This window comes from Neltuma alba, unplaced genomic scaffold (genome assembly GCF_004799145.2).
Source record: "Neltuma alba isolate B1F8T4 unplaced genomic scaffold, ASM479914v2 tig00011654_pilon, whole genome shotgun sequence".
Classification (NCBI taxonomy): Eukaryota; Viridiplantae; Streptophyta; class Magnoliopsida; order Fabales; family Fabaceae; genus Neltuma; species Neltuma alba.
In genome coordinates, this window is record NW_021636301.1 from 442,036 (window position 1) to 468,898 (window position 26,863).

The 26,863-nt window shown below is 31.5% G+C and overlaps 1 protein-coding gene and 1 pseudogene across 1 annotated transcript; one reads left to right on the top strand and one right to left on the bottom strand.

Moving 5' to 3' along the window:
* The first annotated feature begins 237 nt into the window (after positions 1 to 237).
* On the top strand, positions 238 to 20,345 carry LOC114716396 (heparanase-like protein 1; annotated as a pseudogene).
* A 3,906-nt stretch (positions 20,346 to 24,251) lies between these two features.
* On the bottom strand, positions 24,252 to 25,381 carry LOC114716397 (uncharacterized). Its single transcript, XM_028901396.1, has 4 exons — positions 25,081 to 25,381; positions 24,873 to 24,951; positions 24,478 to 24,786; positions 24,252 to 24,405 (listed from the first exon to the last, which is right to left on the bottom strand). The coding sequence occupies exons 1-4, from the start codon at positions 25,379 to 25,381 to the stop codon at positions 24,252 to 24,254; spliced, it is 843 nt and encodes a 280-aa protein (XP_028757229.1).
* Between the last annotated feature and the right edge of the window lie 1,482 nt (positions 25,382 to 26,863).

Consider the following 26,863-nt stretch of genomic DNA (forward strand, 5'->3'; position numbering starts at 1 on the left):
TTAAAACAACTAATAAAAGAGACAATATTGTTACATTCTTTGTTTTATTTTAGTAGTCAATAATGATTAGTTATGTTATTTTCAAAACAAAAGGAGACATACCTGGAACATGATCTTTTCAATCTCATCCATCTAATTAGGAAAGAGAATAATTATACCATTTGATTGACCATATAAATGTAGGAAACATTGACTAATTTTCTTGTGTTTCTTTTCTCTTATATCTTAATTTCCATAATGGAAGCAAAATTAGCTTTCTCATATGTTCTTATTTCATTTTTTTCAGTGTGTCATTTAGAAGATTTGAAGCTTAATGTGAAAGTGATAACATTAATAACTAATACAGATGAAATTTCATCTGTGCAACTTTAGATTGGTGGCCTTCTAATAAGTGTGATTATGGTCAATGTCCTTGGGGACAAGAGGTGCATTCTCAATCTGGTATATAGAATTATTTATAGAGATAAGGTATTTAAAAATATTCCAGAAGCATCCACGAAGGAGCACTCAACACCTAAATTTTTTTTTCGCTCGTACATACTCTAAAAGTTTATTTTTGTAGCAAAAATACCCTGGTTATTATCCGCTATTAAGTTTTGACTGTTAAATTATACAATTTGAACAATGTCTTTATGGTCAAACTTAACAGCAAATAACAGTCCAAGGCAAAAATGTTATGAACATAAACTTTTAGAGTATATAAGAGCTAAAAAAAACTTTCAGGTACTGGGTGCTCCTTCATAAATACTTTTAAAGTATTTAAACATCTTATCCCTTATTTAAAGTGTCCTCTGTAATTATTATTGTTATTAAATGCCAAGGATAAGTGTCTTGTCTTTTATTATTTCCATATTGATAGGATTTGAATAATAACATTCTGACATCTATAAAGAGTATGACATTTTTCATTCTCAAGAAAATTCCATGATCAAGAAAGTTTTGTCTTGATGTTTAGTCATTGTCTTCTTTTTCTTCTCTTTTAAGTTTTTGGACGTCTTCATTCATGCATGGGCTTCTATGGATTTTAGAGCTTTTCCCCATTTTTCTTAAAGGATTAAAAAATTTAAAAGGAATTTGAATTAATCTTCCAAATATGTTTATTTTTTATTTCGATATATAGAGTTTCAGTCCAATAAAATAAATTAAAATTATCTTTGTTAACCTATCATTCATTTTCTTTTTCTCTCTTTTATTCCCATAGTCAAATTTCACCTTTTCCATTATCCTCTTGAATAAAAGCTACTGCAACCTACTAAAAGATCAAATTGCTTATATGGATAATTTGTTTACTAGTGCAACGTTTAACCCACTTAGAATAAGATTAGGAGGATCATTAGAAGATTAAGTGGTGTATAGATTTAGACATCCAAAAAATTTCCATTTAGCTCTAGATGCCTTAATCATACTAAATGGGATCAAATCAATGACTTGTTCAACAGGACAAGGTATATTCCATTCATCCTCATCACATAACATCTCACATCATGATCTCAAATTATCTCAACTATATATGTGTGGTCACAAATACATTCATATAATATGGCATTGATATTGTTGCAAAGTCAAACTCACATTTGGTTTGAATGCTCTCTATGAGAAAAGGAGATCCACAGAGGACAAAGTTCTTTAGATAGGTCATTGGAACCCACATAATGCTGCTACCCTCATGGCTTACACGGTTTCAAAAGGATACAAAATTGATTCATATGAATTAGGTGTGGAAAAGTTTTTTTTGTATTGAACTTCAATTCAAAGTTTGTTAAACTGTATTACGATATATGATCAAAGTGTAATTTTGTGGCAGGAAATGAACTATGTGGTGATGGCATTGATGCTAGAATAGAAAGCGTGCAATATGCAAAAAATATTACTAAGCTCAGAAAATTGGTGAATATATTTTACCCAAATCCCACTACAAGACCCCAGGTGGTAGCCCCTGGTGGTTTCTACAAGAAGGAATGGTTCGATAGCTTCTTGCAGAATACAGCACCTAATGTTGTTGATGGAGTCACCCACCATATTTACAACCTGGGTACTGGTGAGTGACTTAACTTTACATCTTACTATCTAGTTCTAAGCTAAATACATGAATTCTTTTATGCTGCAAATATACATAGATGTGAATTAACCAATTTTTTCCTCTATTTCCTCTCTTTTATTTTGGGCATTTTCGCAAGCATGAAGAGTGCAACTGAACACATTACTTATGTTCGATTAGTTTTTAAGAAAATGTCTAACAATCTATCTTTACGATAAATGTAGATGTGGATAAGACTTTGGTTAACAAGGTACAAGACCCATTTTTCTTGAGCCTAGTTATTCAAAAATTTAAGGATATATCAACAAGTGTGAAAGAATATGCACCATGGGCTCAAGCATGGGTTGGAGAATCTGGAGGAGTCTATAATACTGGGGACAGAGATGTGTCACATACCTTTGCCAATGGCTTCTAGTCATACTCTTATCTTGATCTTTTTTTTTGTATGTATTTGCTACTTGTTTGGATCAACTAGGTATTTGAATGAACTAGGTATGATGTCAAACTTCAACCACAACATTTATTGTAGATAAACACTAATTGGAGGAAACTATGGTTTGCGACACTACATCATTCACCTCTAACAAAGATTATTATGGTTATGACTTTTGATTTCATTTCGTGCATGTGTGCCTTAAAAAGAATGTGATTATTAATGTTTTTCTTGAGCAGAGCCCTATTATGGCATCCACTTATGAGAACCAAAGTACGCTCTGTAAACCATGAAAGCTCACCATATCTACGTGCATTTGCTCATTATGCCTAGAATAAGGTAAGCTCCATTCATTCATTGTAGAAATGGTAAGTATCTTTTTCTATATTCTCAAATCTCATGGATAAAAATTTACACTTTTTTTAATATTCGCAGGCTGGTGTGAGTGTACTACTGATAAATATGTTAAATTCTACTTCCTTTAATATGACTATTAATATGGACATGAATTTGTACCTAGAGGAACAACTGTCCAACTCAGAAAAGAGAGAGTAATACCGGCCATTTAACTCGTGAGGATAGAAACATTCAAAGTGACATTGTGTTACCAAAAGGAAAAATTTTGAGCTTAATTGAGTCTCAAGATATTCCTTCCATGGATCCAATACTTGTGGATCCTTTTTCTCCAATTAATGTTACTGTTGATTCCATTGTCTCTGCACATCTCAACAACCTTAACGCACCTACTTGTGTGTTGTCCTTTTTTATGCTCTTGTTCATGATATTTCTTTATGCTATGTCTTTTCAAGATTTCTTAATTTCACATTTGTTGCTAAATATCGTATAGATTTATTGAATAGAATTGATTAACTTTTTATGTGTTTATTTTTTCTTTAGGTCATTTATTATATTTATTTTTCAATTTGTATTGTCAACATATTTTTGCATACATTAAGACACATATCATATTCTGGTTGACATAGTCATCTATTTGTGATTCTATTTCTACGTGCTTTTAACATAATATTTTTAAAAAAGTGTCTCATTATTTATAATTACACTATTTATGACTTATAAATAGTACTTTATAAATTTTGTACTTTATATGTGAAACATATATACTGAATAACTAATACATTAATAATATACTACCTCCGGTCCTAATTATAAGACCCAGTTGACTTATTTGAGGAGATTAAGGAAGTAAGTTAATTTAGTTATTTGTAATAAATAAGTATTGTCATTCCTAAAATATCCTTGCTAATTAAGTATATTAGCTAGAACTATCATTATTAGAAGGATTGTCTTGGAAAAAAATACATAAATATGGGAGACAAAATTGATTGAGGTCTTATAATTGAGACCAAATAAAAAGTCAAACGGGGTCTTATAATAAGGACCGGAGGTGGTATAATATAGGGTTAAGATGTAAATCTACCCATAGAATACTCCATCATGCGTACTATAACATCATAATTAAACTTTGGGGGTAAAATTATTAATGAAGGTTTCAAAATGACGTGAAAATGTCACAATTGTTGTAGTGCCAAAATCTCAATCTCCCACAAAGGGAGAAAAAATAGTAGTCGCCACCAAATTTTAATAGGATTTTGGAAACCTAAAGAGAAGAATTAGTCTACAAAAATCATATAGGATTTAGGAGTCAATTACGCATAAAGAAGGTGTTAGGCACCCCAACAACACCAATTTATGAGAATAGTTATCCTAAATTGACTATCCAAAATTAAATATGGCTTTTGATTATATTATAATTACCCAAAACAATAAAAGAAAAACAAACAAACAAAAGAAAGAAAAAGTTCTTATTTAGGAATAGAGAAAAATGAAAGAATCAAAGCACATGTAGTTTAAGGTAAAAATGCAAGTCACTTTCTTGGTGTTTTATTAAAAATATCCATTTAGTTCATTTCAGGAAAATACTTTTTTTGGCTTGTTTTTTTTATATATTATAAAAAAAAACTCTTTCATGTGTATTTCAAGAGAGAAAATCTTTTTTTTTTTTTGAAACTTTTAGATTAAACTTTCTGAGTAGAATCCTATAATCTCACTTGGAAGAATAATTTATTTTACCTGAAGAGGTTCTTAAAACCTCACATTACATAGGACTTTTTTGAAATCAATTTTATTTATTTATTTTCTTGTAGACTAGATTTCTGAGAAGATTCTCATAAGCTCACATAGTATACTTATCAATTTTGCCTGAGGATATTCTAAAACCTCACAGGACGTAAAATCCTTTTGAAATCAATTTTATTTATTTATTTATTGAAAAAGGAATTTTCTTCTTTTTCAAAATTTATTATTTACAAAAAGATCAAGAGGAATGAAACTTTATCCAACTATTTAAGCTAATAAAAACAAAATAGCAATTGCATGTTCATCATATCATCCAATAAAACTCACTACATGCATAACACATAAAATAAACATTTATCTGGGAACACATTTTTATAAAGCTGAGAAAAATGACTAAGAGTGATGCTTATAGAGTTCAGAAACAAAATCAATACTTTATAGGGTTCTTGATTTCAAGCCAATTATTAAAATATGCGACTACTATCGAATTATTCATTATATCTTCTCACAGAGATGGTGAATAAACATTAGAATTACACGCATCTCAATCAAGAGGCTAGAATCATAAACAAAGAAAAAAAAAAGCAATACTGGATAGTTAATCTATAGTCATATGAGAGATTTTCATGACAAGTCCAAGACTACCCCTATGCCTTATCTTCAGCTAGTCTCGTACATCCTCAACCTTTATAATATGTAGCATCTACAACTAGGAGATAAAGTGAAAAAGATGCCAAAGTCTAATGCAATTCAATTACCATTCACTCATGCTCGAAGACTACCTACAAAAAAAATAAGGGAAAACATCCTACAACGAGCACATCAAAAGGAAATGATGAGGCTCAGTCATCTGCCAGCCTAGGATTCCACAGGGTCATCTTTCTTTGGAGCCACTATTCAAAACATGTTTAAGGCTGAATCTGGGGCATTTTAATAGAGAATTTATACTATAGGAAAAGATATTGGTGAGACTTGTGACGCCAAACTTGAAAGTATGGTAATGATAATGGGTCTATTCAGAGAAAATAATGATTTGCTCGAAAAGAAGTTGAATGCCAGGATTGATAAGTTGGAGGAAACTTTGAGGTTTATCAGGAACTTTCTCCTCACACAAGATTAGAGCTCCGCTTCTCAAGCATTTTCATATCCTTTTACTTCTAAGACATCCTTCTCCTTTGAGGAAATCTTTCCAGATCCCCCTCCTTCTATCGATGTTTCCACCACAACCACCAAAACTATCTTAGAGCCCTCTTCCATCTCTCTATCACCTATTTGTCAAATACTTTTACAACCTTCTTAAGTTCCATCCCTTCCTCTTCCTTTTGTCATACAGAGTCCTTCACCTCCTTCTACCTCTACTCCTAGACTCCCTCTGGCTCCTTCTCATCTACCGCCACTTACTTCAATATCCTCTCCTTCTCCTATTCCAATGATCCTATTTGTTGAGTGATGATAAAAAAAAAAGCGAGAAGAGCAGTGAACTAAACATGGATGATGTAGATTAAAGTTCTCAACTTTCTTTTGCTTTTAAATCTTCTCATCTGTGAACTTTGATTTTTGTGAAAAGCCTTAAATTTTAGTTCATTTTTTTGCAACTTCATTGAAATATATTCCAGTAACTTGCGCTTTGTGTTCTTCCTTATTTCTTTCTTTGTTTCTCTAATTATGTGGTTTTGCCATCATCAAAAAGAGAGAGAACGTTGGTACTTATGTTTTGATGATGATAGTAGTGTATTACAAATCAAAAGTGTTTTTCAAACTTAGAGTTCTTTGGTAAAAGATTTCTTTCAGGCTTTACTTGAGATATTAACCAGGTAAGTATGACATTATTGCCTAAATCACTTTACTCAACTACCTATCTGAGTATCCTTTATATGGTTTTTAAAGGAACGCTCTTCGATTACTTCTTCGAGTAAGATCCTTTTACATACTACGCGTTTGTTTCTTAAATAGGTTTACTCGATGAACTATCTAGGTATTTTCATTAAGTTTGGTTTCTCTATCCACTCAGGTATCTATTCGAGTAACTAAGCTTTTATCCCTCTGAGTTTCTACTCGAAGAAGTTTTCAAGTAAAAGTCTAATTTTTCTCAAGTGAAGTATGTTTCAGAATCTAACTTGCTAGAATATGCACTCGAGTAATGCTTTCTTTCCTTTCAAAACTTACTTATCTTTGTATATTTTTGAGTAAAATATACTTTCAGGCTTAAAAGGTATTTCTTTTCAGAATCAAGTTCAAGAACTTTACTTCAACACATAATCAAGTAACTTGTTACTCGAGGATGTAATCGGGTAAGAGTCAAATTCTTTTTATAGTTTACTATTTTAGTTACTCAAGTAATCTTAAGACTTTAAAAATTATTTCTTTAAGATTCCACCCGATCATATCTTTAATCAGGTGAACTTTACTTCCCTAAATTTTGGTCTTGCTAAACTTAAGTGATAAAACATCTTCTCTTAATGCTTATTCAAGTAAGGGGTCACTCAAATACTTATTCAAACGAAGTGTTCTCTTCAAAGTTTTACTCAAACATCTTGTCGAGCAATTTCAGTAAATTTTGTTCATCAAATTTTGATCTTCAACTTGATTTCGTGATTTCCAATTAAGAAAATTCGATATGCACAACAGAAAAATGATATTGCTTATCAACGTTTTGTCAGAAATGTTAAATGTTCTCAACAAACACAAGCTACCCAACCTACTGTGACCCAACACCAATGGAAACAAGATCTTGTTTCTAGCGGACAGATTTAAAGATCAACTATGAATAGGAGTTGCATTTGATGAAGCGAATAACGATTCTAAGCTAAAACTTTGTCGAATTCAATACTCGCATTCATTGTTCATTTATTCTAAGCACTTCTAAACTTCAGTGTCCATTTATTTAACTCTATGAGAGAGATATAAAAATAGTTATTCCTCAATCCTTTGTGAGGCTCATGAATTGTGGGAATCTTAAGTTAGGTGTAATCTTATTGAACGTAAAAGGGAGCGGTGATAATTTTTATTTGCTGTACTGAAACATCAAGAGCTTGTTATCCTGGGGACCACCTCCACGTGTCTCTGCCACCTCACCTCTACCTGCCACGTGTGTTGCCACCTCACCTCTACTGCCACATCACATGTCACTTTTGCCTGCCACGTGTCGCCACCACATAATTCCCTTTTCAAAGTGACTTCTCCATGACTCGAATCCAAGACCTCCTCTGTGCGCGCGTGTGACTTTACCAATTGAGTTTGCAATGAACCTGTTGACTTATTATGTAAAATTAAATATATATATATAATATTATTTTACACAAACAATTATATATATTATTAAAAACTAAAAATATACTATATGATAATTTTAATCATAACTATTTTAATGAAAATTTTTTTTCAATATTTGTTTTATAATTTTTTATTTTTAAAAAAATATTTTTAATATAATTTTAATTTCTAACCACACTAATCTTGAATTTTAAATCATAAATAATTTTTTTATAAATATTTTTTAAATTTATTTTTTAATTAACATTGATAAGATATACAATTTAATGATATATGTATTATATTACATTATATTATATTATCTATATGTGTTTTATATATTTGAAGAAAATCATTTATAATTAGTCAAAAAATCTTGTTATTCAAAAAATAACTACTATAATAAAATCTAATAAATTAAATGATTTGAATAGATTATGATAAACAGTATTCTCCTACTTGTATATATATCCTATGTAATTTATTTTCTTAAAATATTTTATATATACCATTTGTTTTTGTATTAAGACCAAAATCAATCTATCATGGGTATTAATTATATCATGATTAAATTTTATTATTTAATGATTGAAATTCAAAATTCACTTCAATATTAATTTGCATTCATATAAATTTATTAAATCGTTTTGAATTTCTATCATATATTATATATTTCAATATATTTTACATATGATAAAATTATTTCTTTCTTATATCAGTTTGTATAAAAAATTTATTAATATTCTTATTGTATTTTTTAATTATTATTAATAATCAAGAGGAATTTATTTTAACAAAATATAAATAAGTTTTCTAAGAAATTATCTTTCTATTTTCAGTATATACATAATGATGACATAAATGATGACGATATCTTCATTAACACCAACTCTATAAGTATATCAATTTATTTTATAATTAAAAATGTTTTTAAATCATTATATTCTTAATTGTTATAATATAATTTTTGTAAGATTATAATTTAAAATAACGAAATTTAAAATTAATGACGGATTAGCGATGGAATTGCGACGGGATAAAATTAGCGACGGAATTAGTGACGGAATTAGTGACAAAAACTTCTATGACAAACAATTTAGTTTGTGTTTAGCGACGGATTACCGACAGATTAGCGACAGACAGAAATTCCGTCGCTAATCCGTTACTAATATTAGTGACGGAAAAATTCCGTTGCTAATCAGTCAAAAAAATTAGCGACAGAATTTCCGTCGGAAATTACCGACGGAATTTGTTTCCGTCGCAAATTCCGTCGGTAATTAGCAACGGAATTTGTTTTTGTCACAAATTCCGTCACTAATCAGCTGTTTTTTTTGTAGTGTAAATAGCTTGTGTTTCCATCTTTTCTTACTTTTTTGGTGAAATTGCTCTAACTCTCTACTTACTTAATTTGTTTTGTTTTAATTAAATTTCAAATTTCTAATTATCACTCAATTCATCCCCTTTCTTGGATGAGGTGCCATTCTAACAATGATGGGAGAATCAAACATAGTGATTTATCTTGGTTTAGCTTCTCAATCCAAACCCACATCCAATCCCCAAACTCTTCACAGGAGATTTTCCATTAATCTCACAAGTTTGATCTGGACACTCGTGAAGCCATAATATAATCCCCTTGACCACTCCACTAGGACAAGTAATCACACTCCCTAGCCTTGGAGGTTACGATTCCCCATAAGGTTCCCTCTCAATCTTGAGTATCTCTCCTTTTATAGAGTAAGATTGATCATGCATGTGATTTACAAGGTATAACTCATTAGGTTACATGTTTGCAACGAAGTTCAGATAAAACTTAATTGGTTGTAGTTTTTATGAGTAACTAAAAATTAGAAACAATCCTAGCTGTTAGTCACATAAACTAGCCATTAGGAGGGAGCATTTGACGTGCTTATCATAAAAGAAGTAACTAAAGCGATAGATGACTATAGCTTTCAAGTCAAATAATATCAATTAGTGGAGCCCAACTTTGGTGAGCATCGAGCCTTAACCCAACGGCACTGGCCCGCTAATATGACCTACAAAATTTTAATGAACCAAAAACCAAGAAGATAAAGGAATGGACAGTTGACATTAACAATAAGTTAAGAATAGTTGACTCTAATTGTTACCCCTACTCATTAAATTCGTATCTTGCTAAATCTGAATCCACTTTTAGATATCATTCCATGGAGGGTCTTATACACATACACACATGCGTACATACATATATATATATATATATATATATCTCAAAGTATTAGATATAGACATGTAGTTGCTGAGAGAAAAAGATGGCTGAAATTAAAAATTGCAAGTGGATATTAATAATTATGAAAAAGGAAATTAAAGAACCAAAAAGTAATATGTGCATTCCAAGTTGGAAAAAGGAAGCATCCATATGACGTTCAAATTAATAATGAGGCTAAGTGCTCCAAGCAAATGCTCAGCATGCAAATCGAATATGCGCCTTTCGCTTTCACATCATGCTTCGGTGTTGAAACAAAATATTATAAAAGATATATAAAATCAATTAAAAATAAATAAATAAATAATTAGTAAAATTATTTTCTATCCTTATTTTTTGGTTTAATTTTTGTTTGAATTTTGTAATTTAAAATTTTGTAATGGAATTTTTATTTATACAATATTCATTTAATTCTTATTATACCAATTTGACAATATTTGTTAATATTTTAAATATATCAATTGCTTTTCAAGAACCATACTAGATGGTAAATTATTAACCCAATTATAACGATACATGTGTCCGTATATTCAATTAACTTTTCTTAACTGAACCAAAACCACAATTTTTTTATTTTTTATTTTTTGAATATGAAATCACTATTTTACACTCTCTTTTGATTTTAAAAGCTGTTCTTAGAATTTTTCGACCTTTGAATATGAATTGGTATTTTTCTTTCGTTTGAAATTGTTAATATATGAATATAATCCTTCCCTCATGCTAATACACGCACGCATTTGCATGATATATATATATATATATATATATATGGGGACAATATATCATTTTCTTGTCTTTATTTATAAATTTCTTTTTGTGCATTCCGTTTATTTTGTTTTCTTTTACTTTGAATAATATATAGTCTCTGAATAATTTTTTAATGTGAAAAAATAAAGACTTAGTGACATTAAAGTTTTAATATCGAATAAAGACATTAACCACAGGTCAAACTCGATGATGTCATTCGATAAGGCTAGAGGCCTTTTAATTTCATGAGATAAAAAACTTTAGTTTGCAAAATCATGGAATTATATGTGAACTATATTATTAACGTACGTCAAACAATTATTATAACTAAAATAATATGGGTAAGAAAGAAATCAAGATCTACGAATGATTTTAAGGATTTGAGACGTTTAACATTATTATGACTTATGTTATGAGTACTGTGAGCAAACGAAAGACTTGTATCAATCAATATTTCTCTCCAATTAATTTATTACAACTTATCAATAAGAATGAGTTAGTATCTCACAACGTAATAAATCGATATTTGAACATCGATAAGAGTGATATCCATATTTAGCAGTTCGAACATCAAACAAGGTCATTTTTTATGGGAGGATGCCTATGCAGGAGAAAAAATTGATAATTTAATAATTATAACAAAATTTAAACTTCTTGACAAGGCATATGTCATGCTCTTTTTCCGTTGTGCAGGCTTGTATGCCGTGAATTTATTTGAAATAAAGAAATGAAGAATTTAATTATCCAGCATCAGGCACACAAGTTTATTGTAATTCATTCACTACTTTCTAACAACTTAATCGTACTCGCTTTTAATTAATTTGATCTTCTTATATTTACAATAAACTGCTAGTTTCATGGTTTCCAATTCCACCTTCTAATTAAGTAATTTAATCACATCATCTCGTTACTGGCACTAAAGCCTTTTAGGAAGGCTACAGTGTAGAAGGATTAGTCACTATTACTACCGTCAATAAATACCCAAGGCTCTGCCCAAAAAAAAAAACAACTAATTTAATCGCCTCAGCATGCATAAACTTGTTAAATGATTGACTGGATAATTTAGAATTAAATTTTAATAAATAATTGACACTCGAACATTTATAATTAAATTATATTTATAGTTGTGGGAATTGATCTCATGCGCCTTCCTAATTTGCACACCCTAATAGATGTAGAGCTATCAATAAGAGCCAGTCCAGCCTTAAAGGCTAGCCCTTGAAGGGTCAAGGTCTAGAAGGGCCGGTCCTTTAAAACTCATATACTTTAAAATTATCATGTTATTAAAATTTGGCCCTCGGACGTGTGGGCTTAGGACCTAAATGGCCCTTTTAGGTCCTAAGCCCACACCCTTTTATGTTAATTTTTAAAAATTTAAATTCTTTTCAATTATTTTGAAATAAAAAATAAAAAATAAGACTTCTAAATTTTTTTATTCAAATTATAATATTAGTAAAAATAAACTAATGATATATAAAGAAAAAAAAATCAAAGACAAATGAATTATAATCCAAACTAAAAAAAAACAAATAAAATAGGGAAAGCGGAAACATAAAAACTAAGCAACTAAAGATTAAGAACATCAACATGATTATTATCTTCATTTTCATTACCATCATAAAACCAATAACATTTGATTATTCTTCACTAGAGGTGGGCTCTTTTTCAGTAATAAAAATATCAAGGTTTTTGTTTTCATCATTTTTGTCTAAAGTAAAACTATGTAGTAGTTACGAATACAAATGAGAGCCTAAACATTTGTTAAAATAAGAGAATTTTTATACTTTGTTAAGACATGTGAACCAATAGTAAAGGAAAATTCATTAGTTACTGTAGTGATTGAAATGCTAAGAATATCAACTGTTATCGTTAAAAGAATTGAAAATTGATTTTAATTATCCTTCTACCAATTCAAGACATCTATTTGTTTTCAATTATATGGATTAAGTATTAGTTCTCCTAAATAATTTTTTAATTCAGACTTATCTATAAAAGACTAATCCATAATTTTCTAAATATCTTGATAATTAAAAAAATAGGTAGGCTTAAAAGGCCTCGCTTTTTTATTTTTGAATCCTAAAGGACTAACCCTTTTAAGCCCAATTTTGTTTTCAACATCCTAAAATACAAACCTGGCCTTTCACTTAAAAGGGCTTAAATGGGTTAACCTGATAGGCTCAGTCTGTTTTGACAACTCTAAATAGATGTGTACTTTGTGGAAGTCTTTTTACAAGTTGTCAGATTGGATCTAATTTTGATGAATCAAAATTTCTTACTCTTTTTTGTTTTTATTTATAAGTGACGTTGTTTTATATAAACCAAAAAAAATTTAAATTTTATTAACTCTTCATTAAAATTCAATAACTTTTCAATTTTATTTATTTAATATATATTATATCACATAAAAATAAAATCAACATAATAATAAATGAAGGGTAAAATTATATATTCATATAAAAAAATTTCTCTTTGTCTTATAAAAAAATTCATTCTTTCTTTGTCCTATAAATAGGACCAGAGGAGTAACTTTTATTCCTCAGCTCTTGAATGAAAAAGCATATACTAGCTTTCTTATCAAAATTACTATAAGTAAGTTATCCTTCTTAAGAGTCATATTGAATTTGTTTTCTTTACAAATGCCCCTAATTTATTATTTATTTAATTATTTTTAATTATTACTTCCAATTTAATAAATGTTATAATTGGAATAATATAATTAATACTCCATAAATAAACTTTTTTTTTTTAAAATATTCATTCAAGATGGGAATGCCAATAATCTGTAGTCTAGCGGCCCACCGTACACCTTCACTATAATACCATACCACAAGTTTAATCTTATTATTATTTTTATTTTATACAATTTAAACACACAAGTATATAAACATATTAATATCAAGTTTGAACCTAGGACCTTATCAAAACATGACAGATGGTACTGTCGCTAGAGCAAATTATCATCTCAATTTCACCTACTACAACTGGTACTCAAGTTGGAAAAAAAAAAAGGAAATATTTTTAAATTTAAATAAAACAAAATCTGAATAAATAAAACACGCCTAACTAATGTATTATCCTCTTCTAAGATAGTCACATGAGAGGTCATATTTGTCAACTGCAAGTTGTCTGGGTGTTCGCCACATTAACCAAAGTTTTTTTTTAAAACCAAACGAAGCATTGATAGTGTGGTGCTTTTTAGACTACGGATTCTGCTTAACATTCATTTTAAGTTCTCATCATGAAAATATGATAATAAAATATGAGAAAAAGACAGTAAAATACCTTTAAAATTACTAAATGACAAATTAGGGTAGGTAAATTTCAAAATCCCAATTCAGGCCCTAGGTACCATTTTGGAGTTTTCAAATCTTGTAAAATGACAGCATTGTCCTTACTGTCGGTGACTACTTCCATACAGCTATTGACTACTTTATTTTAACTATTGACTAATTTTTGTTTTTAAAGTTCCAGTGACTACTTTTATATAGCTATTGACAACACAAGAGTAGTAAATCGCATTATTAGAGTAGTCAGTAGTTTAACAAAAGTAGTCATTAGAGTTTAAAAGTAAATGTATTTAAGTTAAGAATTATTTATTATTATTATATTTATATTATATTCTAAGTAAGTATAAGAAAGTATAAGTAAGTATAAGAAAGTATAAGTAAGTATAAGAAAGAATTTAGACTACTACTAATATTTAGTTATTTAGTATTGAATTTAATACTATAATATAGATAGTATAATATATAAAATAGAAATAGTAAATAAAAAAAATAAATAGAAAAGTAAAAAAGTAAATAAGTAAATAGAAACATTAGTAGTATTAGTAGGAATATTAGGGCTATACGGACTCGAACCGTAGAATAGCTAAAAAAAAAATAGTCAGTACATAAGAAAGAGTAGTCACCGAGCTCACTGACTGGTCACCAAAGTTCCGATCATATGTCATCAGAGTTTAAATAAATGTAGTCAATAACTAAAAAAGAGTAGTCAATACATAAGAAAGAGTAGTCACCGGAGTTCAGGCGACCGGTCACCGAAACTTCAGTGACGGGTTACCGGAGCTCCAATGGGTGGTCGCTGGCAGGGTCGCCAACATCGAAGCTCCGGTAGCAGAATTGTTGAGGTGGCAGTATTTAAAAAAAAGGATAAAAAAATAGTAAAGGGCATTTGCGTAATTTTACAAGATTTTCACTTTGTATTTTGCCATAATCAACATTTATTGATCACTTTATCGATAGTGATTTTTTGATAACGTGATCAAACATTGCTTTATAACCCACTCAATATGCAAGTTGTTTTCCTTGTGGCTTATCATCACTTGATCGATCAGTGAATTATCAATCAAATGATCGATCATCGGTATCTTGTCTTTAACTTATGGTTTTTTCGATCACCTGATCGATAATCCAATTATCGATAATATGATCGATCACCTGTTTATGTGTATGCTTTGTTTTTCACATAACTTGATCGATAAATCCGTTCCTTGTTTACAGGACTAAGTCTCTTTGTTCTTTTATCGATCACTTGATCGTTCATTCCTTAATCGATCGTTTATTTGATAATTTATATAGTCTGTGTTTTCATTGAATATATTTTTTCTTTATCGTTTATCGATAAGTTTATCTATCATCTATTTATCAATAAAGTGTTCGATCATTATTCCTCGAAAATCTACTTCTATATCCGCTGTTTATCGATAGCCTAATCGATCAACAAGTGTTCGATCACTTGTTCGATCATGGACTGATTTCAGTAAAACTTCAATCAGTTGTGATGATTATCAAAATATGTTATCTATTTCATTCGAGCTTTTCTCAGCCTTCATGTTTGTTTTAATTCTCTATTTAAAGAGTTTCAAAATCAAAAGAGACCTTGAGCTTCTTTTCTCTGCATACCTTTATGAAGTCACCGTTTCCTTTTATCGATCACTGATTGATAAATCAATGATCCATCACTGATCGATAAACATAGTTACCTGTGTCAAAAGTTCTCATTCTGAATAATCGATAACTTGATCGATCAACCAGTCATCGATCATTATTTTGATCAAGGATGTCCAGTTATCGTTCAAAACATTTAGCTGATTGATTCTACTTTTAAATTACGAATATTCATCTTATTATTTGTTCGGTCTGATCTAAGTTTTACTCTGTAAAGAGAAACTTATTGAATTAAAATTGCAGATTATGAAGAAAAAAACTCAATGGCTCTCTAACGGTTGTTTAGTAGCCTGTAACCTACCATGTCAGAAGCATTAATAGTGAGAACTATTGAAACTGCAAAAACACGCAACCGAACTCTCAACGGCTAAAGCTAAAAGCTCTTTCGTCTAACGGTTATTAAACTACCTCAACTATAAAAGGCGCGAAGAAGCATTAAATGAACAGATTGAATACCCGAGCTACCCTCTGCTAATTATTTATTGTTACATTCAATACTTTGTTCTAGCATATACCGAGCTTCAGTGTTTCTCATTTAATTACTCTGTGAGAGAGTCTGTATCTATCATCGTAAATCACGTTTTGTGTGAAACTCAAGTGTGTGGACTCTTGAGAGGGATTGTAACCTTACAAGTAGTAAAGGGAGTGATGGAGCGAATCAATTGCTGTACTGCAGCACCAAGAGCCCGATTAATCTTGGAACATATTGGAATACTCAGAGGTGTTCTGAGGACTAGACGTAGGTCAAGTGGTTGAGACCGAACTAGTATAAATTCTGTGTCCTCTTTTCTTCGGTGAAATCTCTCTAACTCACACTCTCTGTTTCTATTAGCTTATTGTTTTAAATTGCAAGATTTTTATAACTCACCCAATTCACCCCCTATTGGGTGAGACTGCCACTAACATTGATTTCACCATCCTTTTGAAGGTCATGAGTGAAAGAAGAATTTGGAGAGATATGCTTTGTTCTTTCTCTTTGATGTATCATTCTTTTAGTTGGGTAATACATGCAATATTATCTTTGTCTAGTATTGTGGGATCATTTTACAAAAGACAAGCCACAAGTAGTTTGTATGTGATGATGTATTAAAGACCTTAACCATACGCATTCTTGACTTGCTTCATGCATTGCTAAAAGCTCTGCATAGTTAGATGATGTGTGGCTGATATAGTTTGTTTCATAGATCGCCATGAAATGGTTGTACCACTATGTGAATAGATAGTCTGTTTGTGATTTACCGATATGTGGGTCAGACTGAAATCCAGCATCTGCATAGCCAACAAGATTGGTCTTGGATGCATTCGAATAAAATAATCCCATATCCATTGTACCCTTAAGATAACGAAGGATGTGTTTAACTCCATTCCAATGCCTTGGTGTTGGTGAAGAACTATATCTTGCTAGCAAGTTTACTGTAAATGATATATCAAGTAGCGTATGGTTAGCAAGATACATTAGTGCTCTAATTGCACTAAGATAGGGTACTTCTAGACTAAGTAGCTCTTCATCACCTTTTTTCCTGATTTCTCAAGGTCTAAAAGGGTCCTTATCCACCTCCAAAGATCTTACAATCACGGAGTACATAAGGATGTGATTTATCCATATAAAAATATTCTAGGATCTTTTTTGTATAAGTTTCTTCATATACAAAAATTCCATTTTTCAAATACTCAATTTGTAATCCAAGGCAAAAATTTTGTTCTTCCTAGATCCTTCATTTCAAATTCTTTTTTAGGCAATTCACTGCCCTTTTCAAGCTCTTCAAGATTCCAATAATATTTATATCATAAAGCATTAACAAGCACACCAATAGGCAATTCTCAACGAATCTGAAAAACAACAATCCAGAGTGAACAAGCCTTAAAATAGCTACTGGCAGAGACCAAAATCTAATGATGCAACCTCAAGCCTTAAAACACCATAAAATAACTTCCAAATATAATACTTATCAATACGAGAAGCATGCACAATTAGAAGATCTACATATTTCTATTACTATTACCATTATTATTATACCACCAGTAAGGCATTTTCAAAGGCTAGGAACTAAAGATGGCTAAATTCCCGTCCTTCCATTGATCGAGTAGGAAGAAATTATTTATTCCTATTTTAATTCAATTGGGGGGAAAAACTTACTTGAGAAACAAGAGGGTATACAGCTAGACACTCTCCCAAAAAAAAGGACAAAAAAGAGAGCTATCAATGCTAAAAAAGTATGGCTGACCAAACCCTCCACCGCATGTGAATGAGTTTACAATTAAAATAAAAAATTTATTAAAAAAAAAAACCAAACCAAACCAAACAAAAAAGAAGAAGAAGAAGACTATTTGTTCTTAACATAAGAGAGGCAGTAAAAAGCAACATGTCCCTTATCACATGAGATGAAAATGAAATGGCCCTAAGATATGCATTCTTTTTTCTTTCCCTTTTTTTAGATGAAAAGTTCTACAAGAATTCAACAGCAATTTTTGTCCACATCTATATGGGATAAACGTGATAACAATCACTTCTTAAGAATTTCATTTCTGAAATAAATACAAAAGCTATTTATATTATTAAAATATACAAGATGTCGTTGTTCTAAGCATACAACACCTGAAAAGCAGGGTAAAGATGGTTTTTATGCAATTGAGGTCTCTTAAAAAAGGTCCAGAAGTATTATTCTCAACTAGCAGATGACATGAAAGAGGCATAAAAAGAGAAATTCAGAGGTGTGCTTAGATTGAGAAGGAAAGTGAAATTTTAATGCTAATATTTTACTTGATTTTATTTAGATTATAAAGCTAACATTTTTCTTCCATTCTCCCCATTCAAATCTAACCCAAGAACATTCAAATTTTAATGTTAATATTTTATTTGATTTTATGAAATAATGTCAATTAATGGATCGGAACAAAGTCTCATTTTCATCGATGACAATGGAAATCACCATTGAAAGTATGCCTTTCAAAACTTTTGGTATGGCTATGGCATTAATTAATCAGAAGCAAAAGTGTGAAGATTTTGATCGATATAGAATGTAATCATATTTTAATTAGATTATTTAACCCTACTAAATATATAGTTGATGCAGACTAGTAAACACAAGTAAAGAAGTAAAGACCCACACTACAACTATCCATAGGTTCTTAGATGGGAAATATTGAGTTCCTGACCAAAAACCAATTGTAAAAGGGAGGACTTGAGATAACTTGTTGGTTTGATGCGAATTAACATTGCTGCATGCAAAATTGCATGCCCTCAAGCAGAAATTGGGAGATTTGATCATAAGTAATGGTCTCACAATTAATTGTAAACGTTTGATTAATGATTCTACAAGTCCATTTTGTGTGTGTTCAACATCAATCCCAAGAGACATACAATAATCATTGAAAGCTTGTGAAGTAAATTCACCAGCATTATCAAGACGTATTTTCTTGATAGGAAAATCAGGAAATATGCTCTTAATCTGATTAATTAAGCCAATAATCTTGTGAACGTCAGGTTATGTAAAGATAATAAACAGACATGTGACCATCTTGTTGATGCATCAATCAAAACCATAAAATATCTAAATAGTCCGCATGGTGGGTGTATCGGTCCACAAAATATCTCCCTGCACTACAAAAAATAGGAGATTAGTGATAGAAATTAGTGACAGAATTTCCGTCACTAAACTAGTTAGTGGCGAAAATTCCGTCGCTAATCCGTCAAAAAAAATTTGTGACGGAATTTGTGACGAAATACGTTCCATCACTAAAAAGGCCATCACTGATTGATTTGTGTCGGAAATAAAGAATCCGTCGCTAATTCGACGACAGACTTGTGACGGAAATCCGTCACAAATTTTGTGACAGATTTGTGAGGGAGTTGTCTGTCACCAAATTGTGACAGAATTTTCATCACAAAATTCTGACAGACTTGTGACAGCCTTTCCGTCACAAATTTGTGATAGAATTGTGATAGAATTTCTGTTAAAAAACTGCACATATTTGTGACGGAAATTCCTTCACAAATTTATGACGGAATTGTGAGTTTTTTGACGGAATATTAGGTCACATGTTAATGACGAATTTGTGACAGAACTGTCCGTCACAAATTAGTGACAGAATTCCCTGGAAAATCCGTCACTAATGTTCCACGTTTTTTTTTTGCTGATTATATATATTTAGAGACGGAAGTTCCGTCACAAATCTGTGGAAAATTTTTTATTTTTAAGTTTTTTTAATTTTTTATTTCAAGCTGCATTTCCTGTAAGAAACAAATTGAAATTATAATTATAATGTAGCTAATATTCAAACCAAATTAAAATAGCAATTGTCGTAACAAGCAACAAATCTAAAAATGTCAAGTCCCAAACTAAAGAGCAATCTTTATAACAAGTATAATATTAAACAAACTACTAATTATCATTATGTGGACTTGCTTCACTTTGAGTGCTGGAGTTGATAGGCGACCCAGTTGAGAATTTTCGCTCAAGTGCTTCCAACCTAGACAAGATGGTAACATTTAATTGTCTCAGATCTTCATTTTCTTGTTTAAGCTCTGAGACAATATTCTGAAGATCAGGTTGGCCTTCTATGTTGATGGAAGAAGGAGACATATGAGAAGAATGTTGTGTGCAGTCATTATGCTGGGCATCAGATCCTAAGCCATAGATTCAACCTTCTTATTCTTACCACCTGCAACCTGTAACCAAATCCTCATTTCTTCACCATCTAGCTGATTTGATTCCTCCACACTTGGAGAACCAACACTAGAACTCCTTGATGCCTTGACCCTCATGTAATGTTCCTATGAAAAAAGAAAGTAAAAAATTCAAAATATAAAAGCATTAACAAGCACACAAATAGGCAATTCTCAACGAATCTGAAAAACAACAATCCAGAGTGAACAAGCCTTAAAATAGCTACTGGCAGAGACCAAAATCTAATGATGCAACCTCAAAGCCTTAAAACACCATAAAATAACTTCCAAATATAATACTTATCAATACGAGAAGCATGCACAATTAGAAGATCTACATATTTCTATTACTATTACCATTATTATTATACCACCAGTAAGGCATTTTCAAAGGCTAGGAACTAAAGATGGCTAAATTCCCGTCCTTCCATTGATCGAGTAGGAAGAAATTATTATTCCTATTTTAATTCAATTGGGGGGAAAAACTTACTTGAGAAACAAGAGGGTATACAGCTAGACACTCTCCCAAAAAAAGGACAAAAAGAGAGCTATCAATGCTAAAAAGTATGAGGCTGACCAAACCCTCCACCGCATGTGAATGAGTTTACAATTAAAATAAAAAATTTATTTAAAAAAAAAAACCAAACCAAACCAAACAAAAAAGAAGAAGAAGAAGACTATTTGTTCTTAACATAAGAGAGGCAGTAAAAAGCAACATGTCCCTTATCACATGAGATGAAAATGAAATGGCCCTAAGATATGCATTCTTTTTTCTTTCCCCTTTTTTTAGATGAAAAGTTCTACAAGAATTCAACAGCAATTTTTGTCCACATCTATATGGGATAAACGTGATAACAATCACTTCTTAAGAATTCCATTTCTGAAATAAATACAAAAGCTATTTATATTATTAAAATATACAGGATGTCATTGTTCTAAGCATACAACACCTGAAAAGCAGGGTAAAGATGGTTTTTATGCAGTTGAGGTCTCTTAAAAAAGGTCCAGAAGTATTATTCTCAACTAGCAGATGACATGAAAGAGGCATAAAAAGAGAAATTCAGAGGTGTGCTTAGATTGAGAAGGAAAGTGAAATTTTAATGCTAATATTTTACTTGATTTTATTTAGATTATAAAGCTAACATTTTTCTTCCATTCTCCCCATTCAAATCTAACTCCAAGAACATTCAAATTTTAATGTTAATATTTTATTTGATTTTATGAAATAATGTCAATTAATGGATCGGAACAAAGTCTCATTTTCATCGATGACAATGGAAATCACCATTGAAAGTATGCCTTTCAAAACTTTTGGTATGGACTATGGCATTAATTAATCAGAAGCAAAAGTGTGAAGATTTTGATCGATATAGAATGTAATCATATTTTAATTAGATTATTTAACCCTACTAAATATATAGTTGATGCAGACTAGTAACCACAAGTAAAGAAGTAAAGACCCACACTACAACTAGTCAAGCCTCAGGCCATCAGCACAGCTCTACAGAAAAAGATTCTGGAAAAATATGTACTTACAGAAATTTCAGCTGACCTAATATCCACAAATTGGTTAGTTTTGACATCAAAGTGTGTATTTGTGAACAATTCATATTGAGTAGGATTTCTTCCCAACTGTAAAGCCTGTAGTTATTTATAAAAAAAAAGAATTATATCATGCATTAACTAGTTATTTATAAAAAAATGATCATGTCATGCATTAAATAATTAAAGATAATAGCTGAAAATAAATATAATTCTCACCAACCTCCTTCTATGCTCAGTATTAGGGATGCTGCCCCCTTTGTGTTGAGTGCCTCCTGTGGAAGAGGCCCGATTGACTTTAGCTGTGTTACACTTGGACTTATAATTTTCTAATGTCCATATTTCCTCTAAATCATCCATCACATTAGGTGGAATCCAATTAGGCCTCATTTGTTTCAGAAACATATCCTTCTGAACATTATGCATTGTATGTCTTAAGATTTCTATGCACTTTAAGTTCCAATTTCTCCTAATAGCAACTTCATGTTGTGGCAACCATTTAAATTGTTTCTGCAGAAATAAGAAGAAAAACAAAATCATGTTCTATAATAGAATGAGAGAAAAACTAAAGACATAATAAAAATATAATGAACCTATATACTGCCCATTCCCTAAACCACAAGTCCTTAATTTGAGGGGGTGTCGCCTTCCAAGTACAGCATGGGTGTTCAAATTTTCCTTGAATGATAGGAAGAATATTTCACACAGGAATAATGGCACTAGAATGGCTTTAAGCAGCTCAATAAAAATATCAGATAAAGTAATGTGAAGTTGATTACTTACGTTTTATTCTCAGGATATACCCACATCCGGTTATCTGAGGGATCAATACCCCATGGGTTGGAACTAGCAGGAGAACCCTGAGTTGGGTTTTGTGAGGCTTCTGTTCCAAGAGATGGGATTGAAGGAGATGATGCAGGTGATATCGAGAGTCTCCTAATTGGTTCAGACATGACTGGAGATGATGTACGCATAGATGGTTGAGGAAGAGAAGAATTTTCAGGTTGGTGAGGCAATTGTGCAGATGCTGTAGTTCCATATGGGACTCTACGCTGCACTTTACCACTTGACATCTACATATCCAAATTTGAAGATTAAGTTGAGTTAGTAATAAATAATAAATAAATCATCACAGAATTGAACAAAATTAAAACTAGATACTAGAGGCAATGAAGGTCTAGTGGATTGTTCTGCCACATTAGGAGCGAAGGTCATAGCTACATGAGGAATTGATTTTTCAAGTTGCTGAGGCAATTGCGGAGGTGTGGTAGTACTCGATTGGATTTTACGCTTTGCACTTAGATTTGACATCTGCAAATTCCAATTTCAATATTGGGTAAGTAATAGGCAATAAATACTCATACAAAATGAATCAAGATCAAAACTGAAGAATCAATGCAATCAAAGTCAAATTGAACACTAAATAGTAGTAGATTATAATATGTTAACCATAATTCATCCGTCTTCATCATTGTTGTTGATGTCATCATCGTCGTTGTTGTCATCATCATCATCAACTTCCATATAGAAATCTTCTTCACCATCATTTGTGTCTTCCTCAACTTCATCTTCATATTCATCTTCTTCATCTTCCTCAACTTCATCTTCGTATTCATCTTCTTCATAAACCATGTTCTCAGTTGGCATATCCACCTCTTCGTAGAAAATTTCAGAATTTATTTAGTTATTCAATTCAGCATCATCAATAATTGTTGGTAGTATGACTTCTAATCCATCTGCTTGAACTGCCTCTAAGTTTATTGCACATGTAGGAGCACCAATGATGTTACGAGCCTTCACCTTAATAGTAGCTAACCAATTTGCCTTCTGACGACAACAAGGATAAGAGGTGCATTATACTTGCATTACTTGTTGAGCAATAATGAATGGATCATACTTATTGTACCTTCGTAATCCATGAACTTCAACAATCCCATATTGTTCATAAACCCTTATACCATGATTTGGTATCGGATTAAACCACTCACAATTGAATAATACTAATTTCTTTACAAGAAGCCCCATATATTCAATCTCTATAATCTCCTGTACAATACCATAAAAGTCATGTTCTGGTTGTGCATAGTCAGCACCTTTAATGCATACACCAATATTTATCGTTGATTTTCAAAGGGCCCATGAATGTGTATGAAACTTATACCCATTAATAAAGTACATAGGCCAAGTTATAACTTTCTCTTTGGGTCCCAAGCAATGTCATGTAAAAATGGATCTACAATGTGGTTGTTATGATTTTGAACCTACGTAATAAGGATCAATGAGTATTATGGCAGATAATTCCTGTTTGATGATACAAAATTGAAAGCAATCATACTTACATGATTTTTAAACCATGAGGGAAATCTTTCATTGATCTGGGATTCTATCTCATTCTCTGTGATTCGACAGTTATCTTTCTTCAATGTTTGTACAAATAACCTACATGACAAATAATGTGTTTGTAATGCATATATTTGACATAAGGTTTGATCACAACCAAAGATCCCTTACATCATATAAGGTTGCACCTTATCACAATTCATTAGAACATATCTTTTGGCAGCTTCTACTTCCTCATCATTCAAGAAACGAGCTTTACATTCCCTAAAAGGTCTTCCTGGATAGTTAAATATGGAAATTGCTGGCAAATTTGATTCTCCACCATCATCATTTCGTAGAGGTCTTGTTATTCTTGGTGGCATACTCGGCTCAAAGTAGTGCGAGCAAAACATAGCGGTCTCCTCGACTATATAAGCTTCACATATAGACGCTTCAACTCGGGCTTTGTTCTTGACCTTTCGTTTCAAGGTATAAAGGAATCTACAAAAATGGATATGTTGTAAAAGCTAACATTGACTATTGTATTTATTACATACAAAGAAACCAACAAAAAGAAATTTCATTACCTTTCAAATGGATACATCCATCGAAACTGAATCAGTCCACCAACCTTAGCTTCATAAGCATGGTAGACGGGCAAATGCTCTATTGAGTCAAAAAAACCAAGGAAAAAACCTTCTCTAATTTACATAAATGTCACAACAATATTTTGCTCTAATATCTCAAGTTGATCTACCATCAAGGTGGTAGAACAAAGTTGTTTAAAGAATTGACTAAGCTCCACTATAGGATTAAATACATCATCTGGCAATGTAGAAAAGGCAATAGGAACCAAGCGTTCCATGAACATATGAGAATCATGACTCTTCATTCCATATAACTTTGCTTCCTTCATATCAACACACCAAGCTAGATTAGATGCATACCCATCGCGGAGCTTCAACTTCTTTATCCATTGAACAATCGCTCGCCTTTGTTCTAAATTCAAAGTATATTTTGCAATTGGTTTCATCATTTTTCCTCCTCTATCAATAAGTTCATTTTCCTTTCGTCGACAATATTCTTGCAAGTCCATTCGAGCTTGTGTATTATCTTTTGTTTTTCCTTTTGTGTCCATGACAGTGTGAAACAAATTCTCAAAAAAATTCTTTTCAAGGTGCATAACATCAAGATTATGTCAAATGAGATTGCTTTTCCAATATGGTAATTCCCAAAATATGCTTTGTTTGGTCCAATGATGAGTGTCATTATAGCCTTCAGTTGGTATAGTTGTTCCATATTCGGTGACCTTTGGCAAATTTTGTACTCTATGCCAAACTTCCTCTCCACTTAACCGAGAAGGAGGCATTGATTTCTCAACTTTGTTCTTGCAAAATAAGTTTTTGTTTCTCCTGAATCAATGATCAATAGGAAGGAATTGACGATGACAATCAAAGAAAGATGTTTTCCTCCCATACTTCAATTGGAATGCTTTTGAGTTCTCTATACATATAGGACACGATAATCTTCCCATTGTCATCCAACCAGAAAACATGCCATATGCAGGAAAGTCATTAATTGTCCATAATAATACAGCACGCATGTGAGAGTTTTGTCTCAATGAGGCATCATATGTTAGCACACCCTCATCCTATAACAATTTTAATTCATCTATCAATGGTTGTAAATACATATCTATTTTTCCTTTGGAATTATTAGGACCAGGGATAATTAAAGTAAAAAACATATATTCTCGTGTCATACACAACTTGGGTGACATATTATATGGAGTAATAATTATAGGCCAATAAGAATATTGTCTTCCTGATTGCCCAAATAGCGGAAATCAATCAACACATAACCCAAGCCTCACATTTTGTGGATCATGAGCAAAGTCAAGATATGTACTATTAAAAACTTTCCATGCTTGGCCGTCAGAGGGGTGAGAAAGGACATTGGCGCCTTTATGATTTGTATAGTGCCATGTCATTTCCTTTGCTGTTTTCTCAAAGGCATACAATCGCTACAATCTTGGAATTAAAGGTAAGAACCACAAATATTTCCTTGCAACTTTCTTTTTCCTTCCATGACACCTTCTTGAGAAATATCTTTCCTCACCACAAAACTTACATTGCGTTGTACTATCATTAGCTTTATAGTACAACATACACCCATTCACACAACAATCAATCTTTCTATAATCAAGACCTAGCTTTGACACCAACTTTTTTGTTTGGTACAAGTCTGTAGGCATACAAGTATCTTTAGGCTGTGTCCTCCTCATGAGTTGGGAAATTAAATTGTATCCTTGTTGTGACATGTTAGTTGTTTCCTTTATGCTTAATAATTGCAAAGTTGTTGAAAGTTTAGACTATTTGCAGCCTTCCCACAATGGTTGTTGTGCAGCATGTAACATGTCATAAAATGCTCTTACATTCAGATTTGGCATCTCTTTAATACCTTCATTATAATTATCCCTAAAACTTGGCCCAGCTACATCCATCACTATAGTCTCATATTGATTTAGTTGGTTATTGATTGGCTCATGTGAGGCATATATAGTACTTGGTATTGGAGA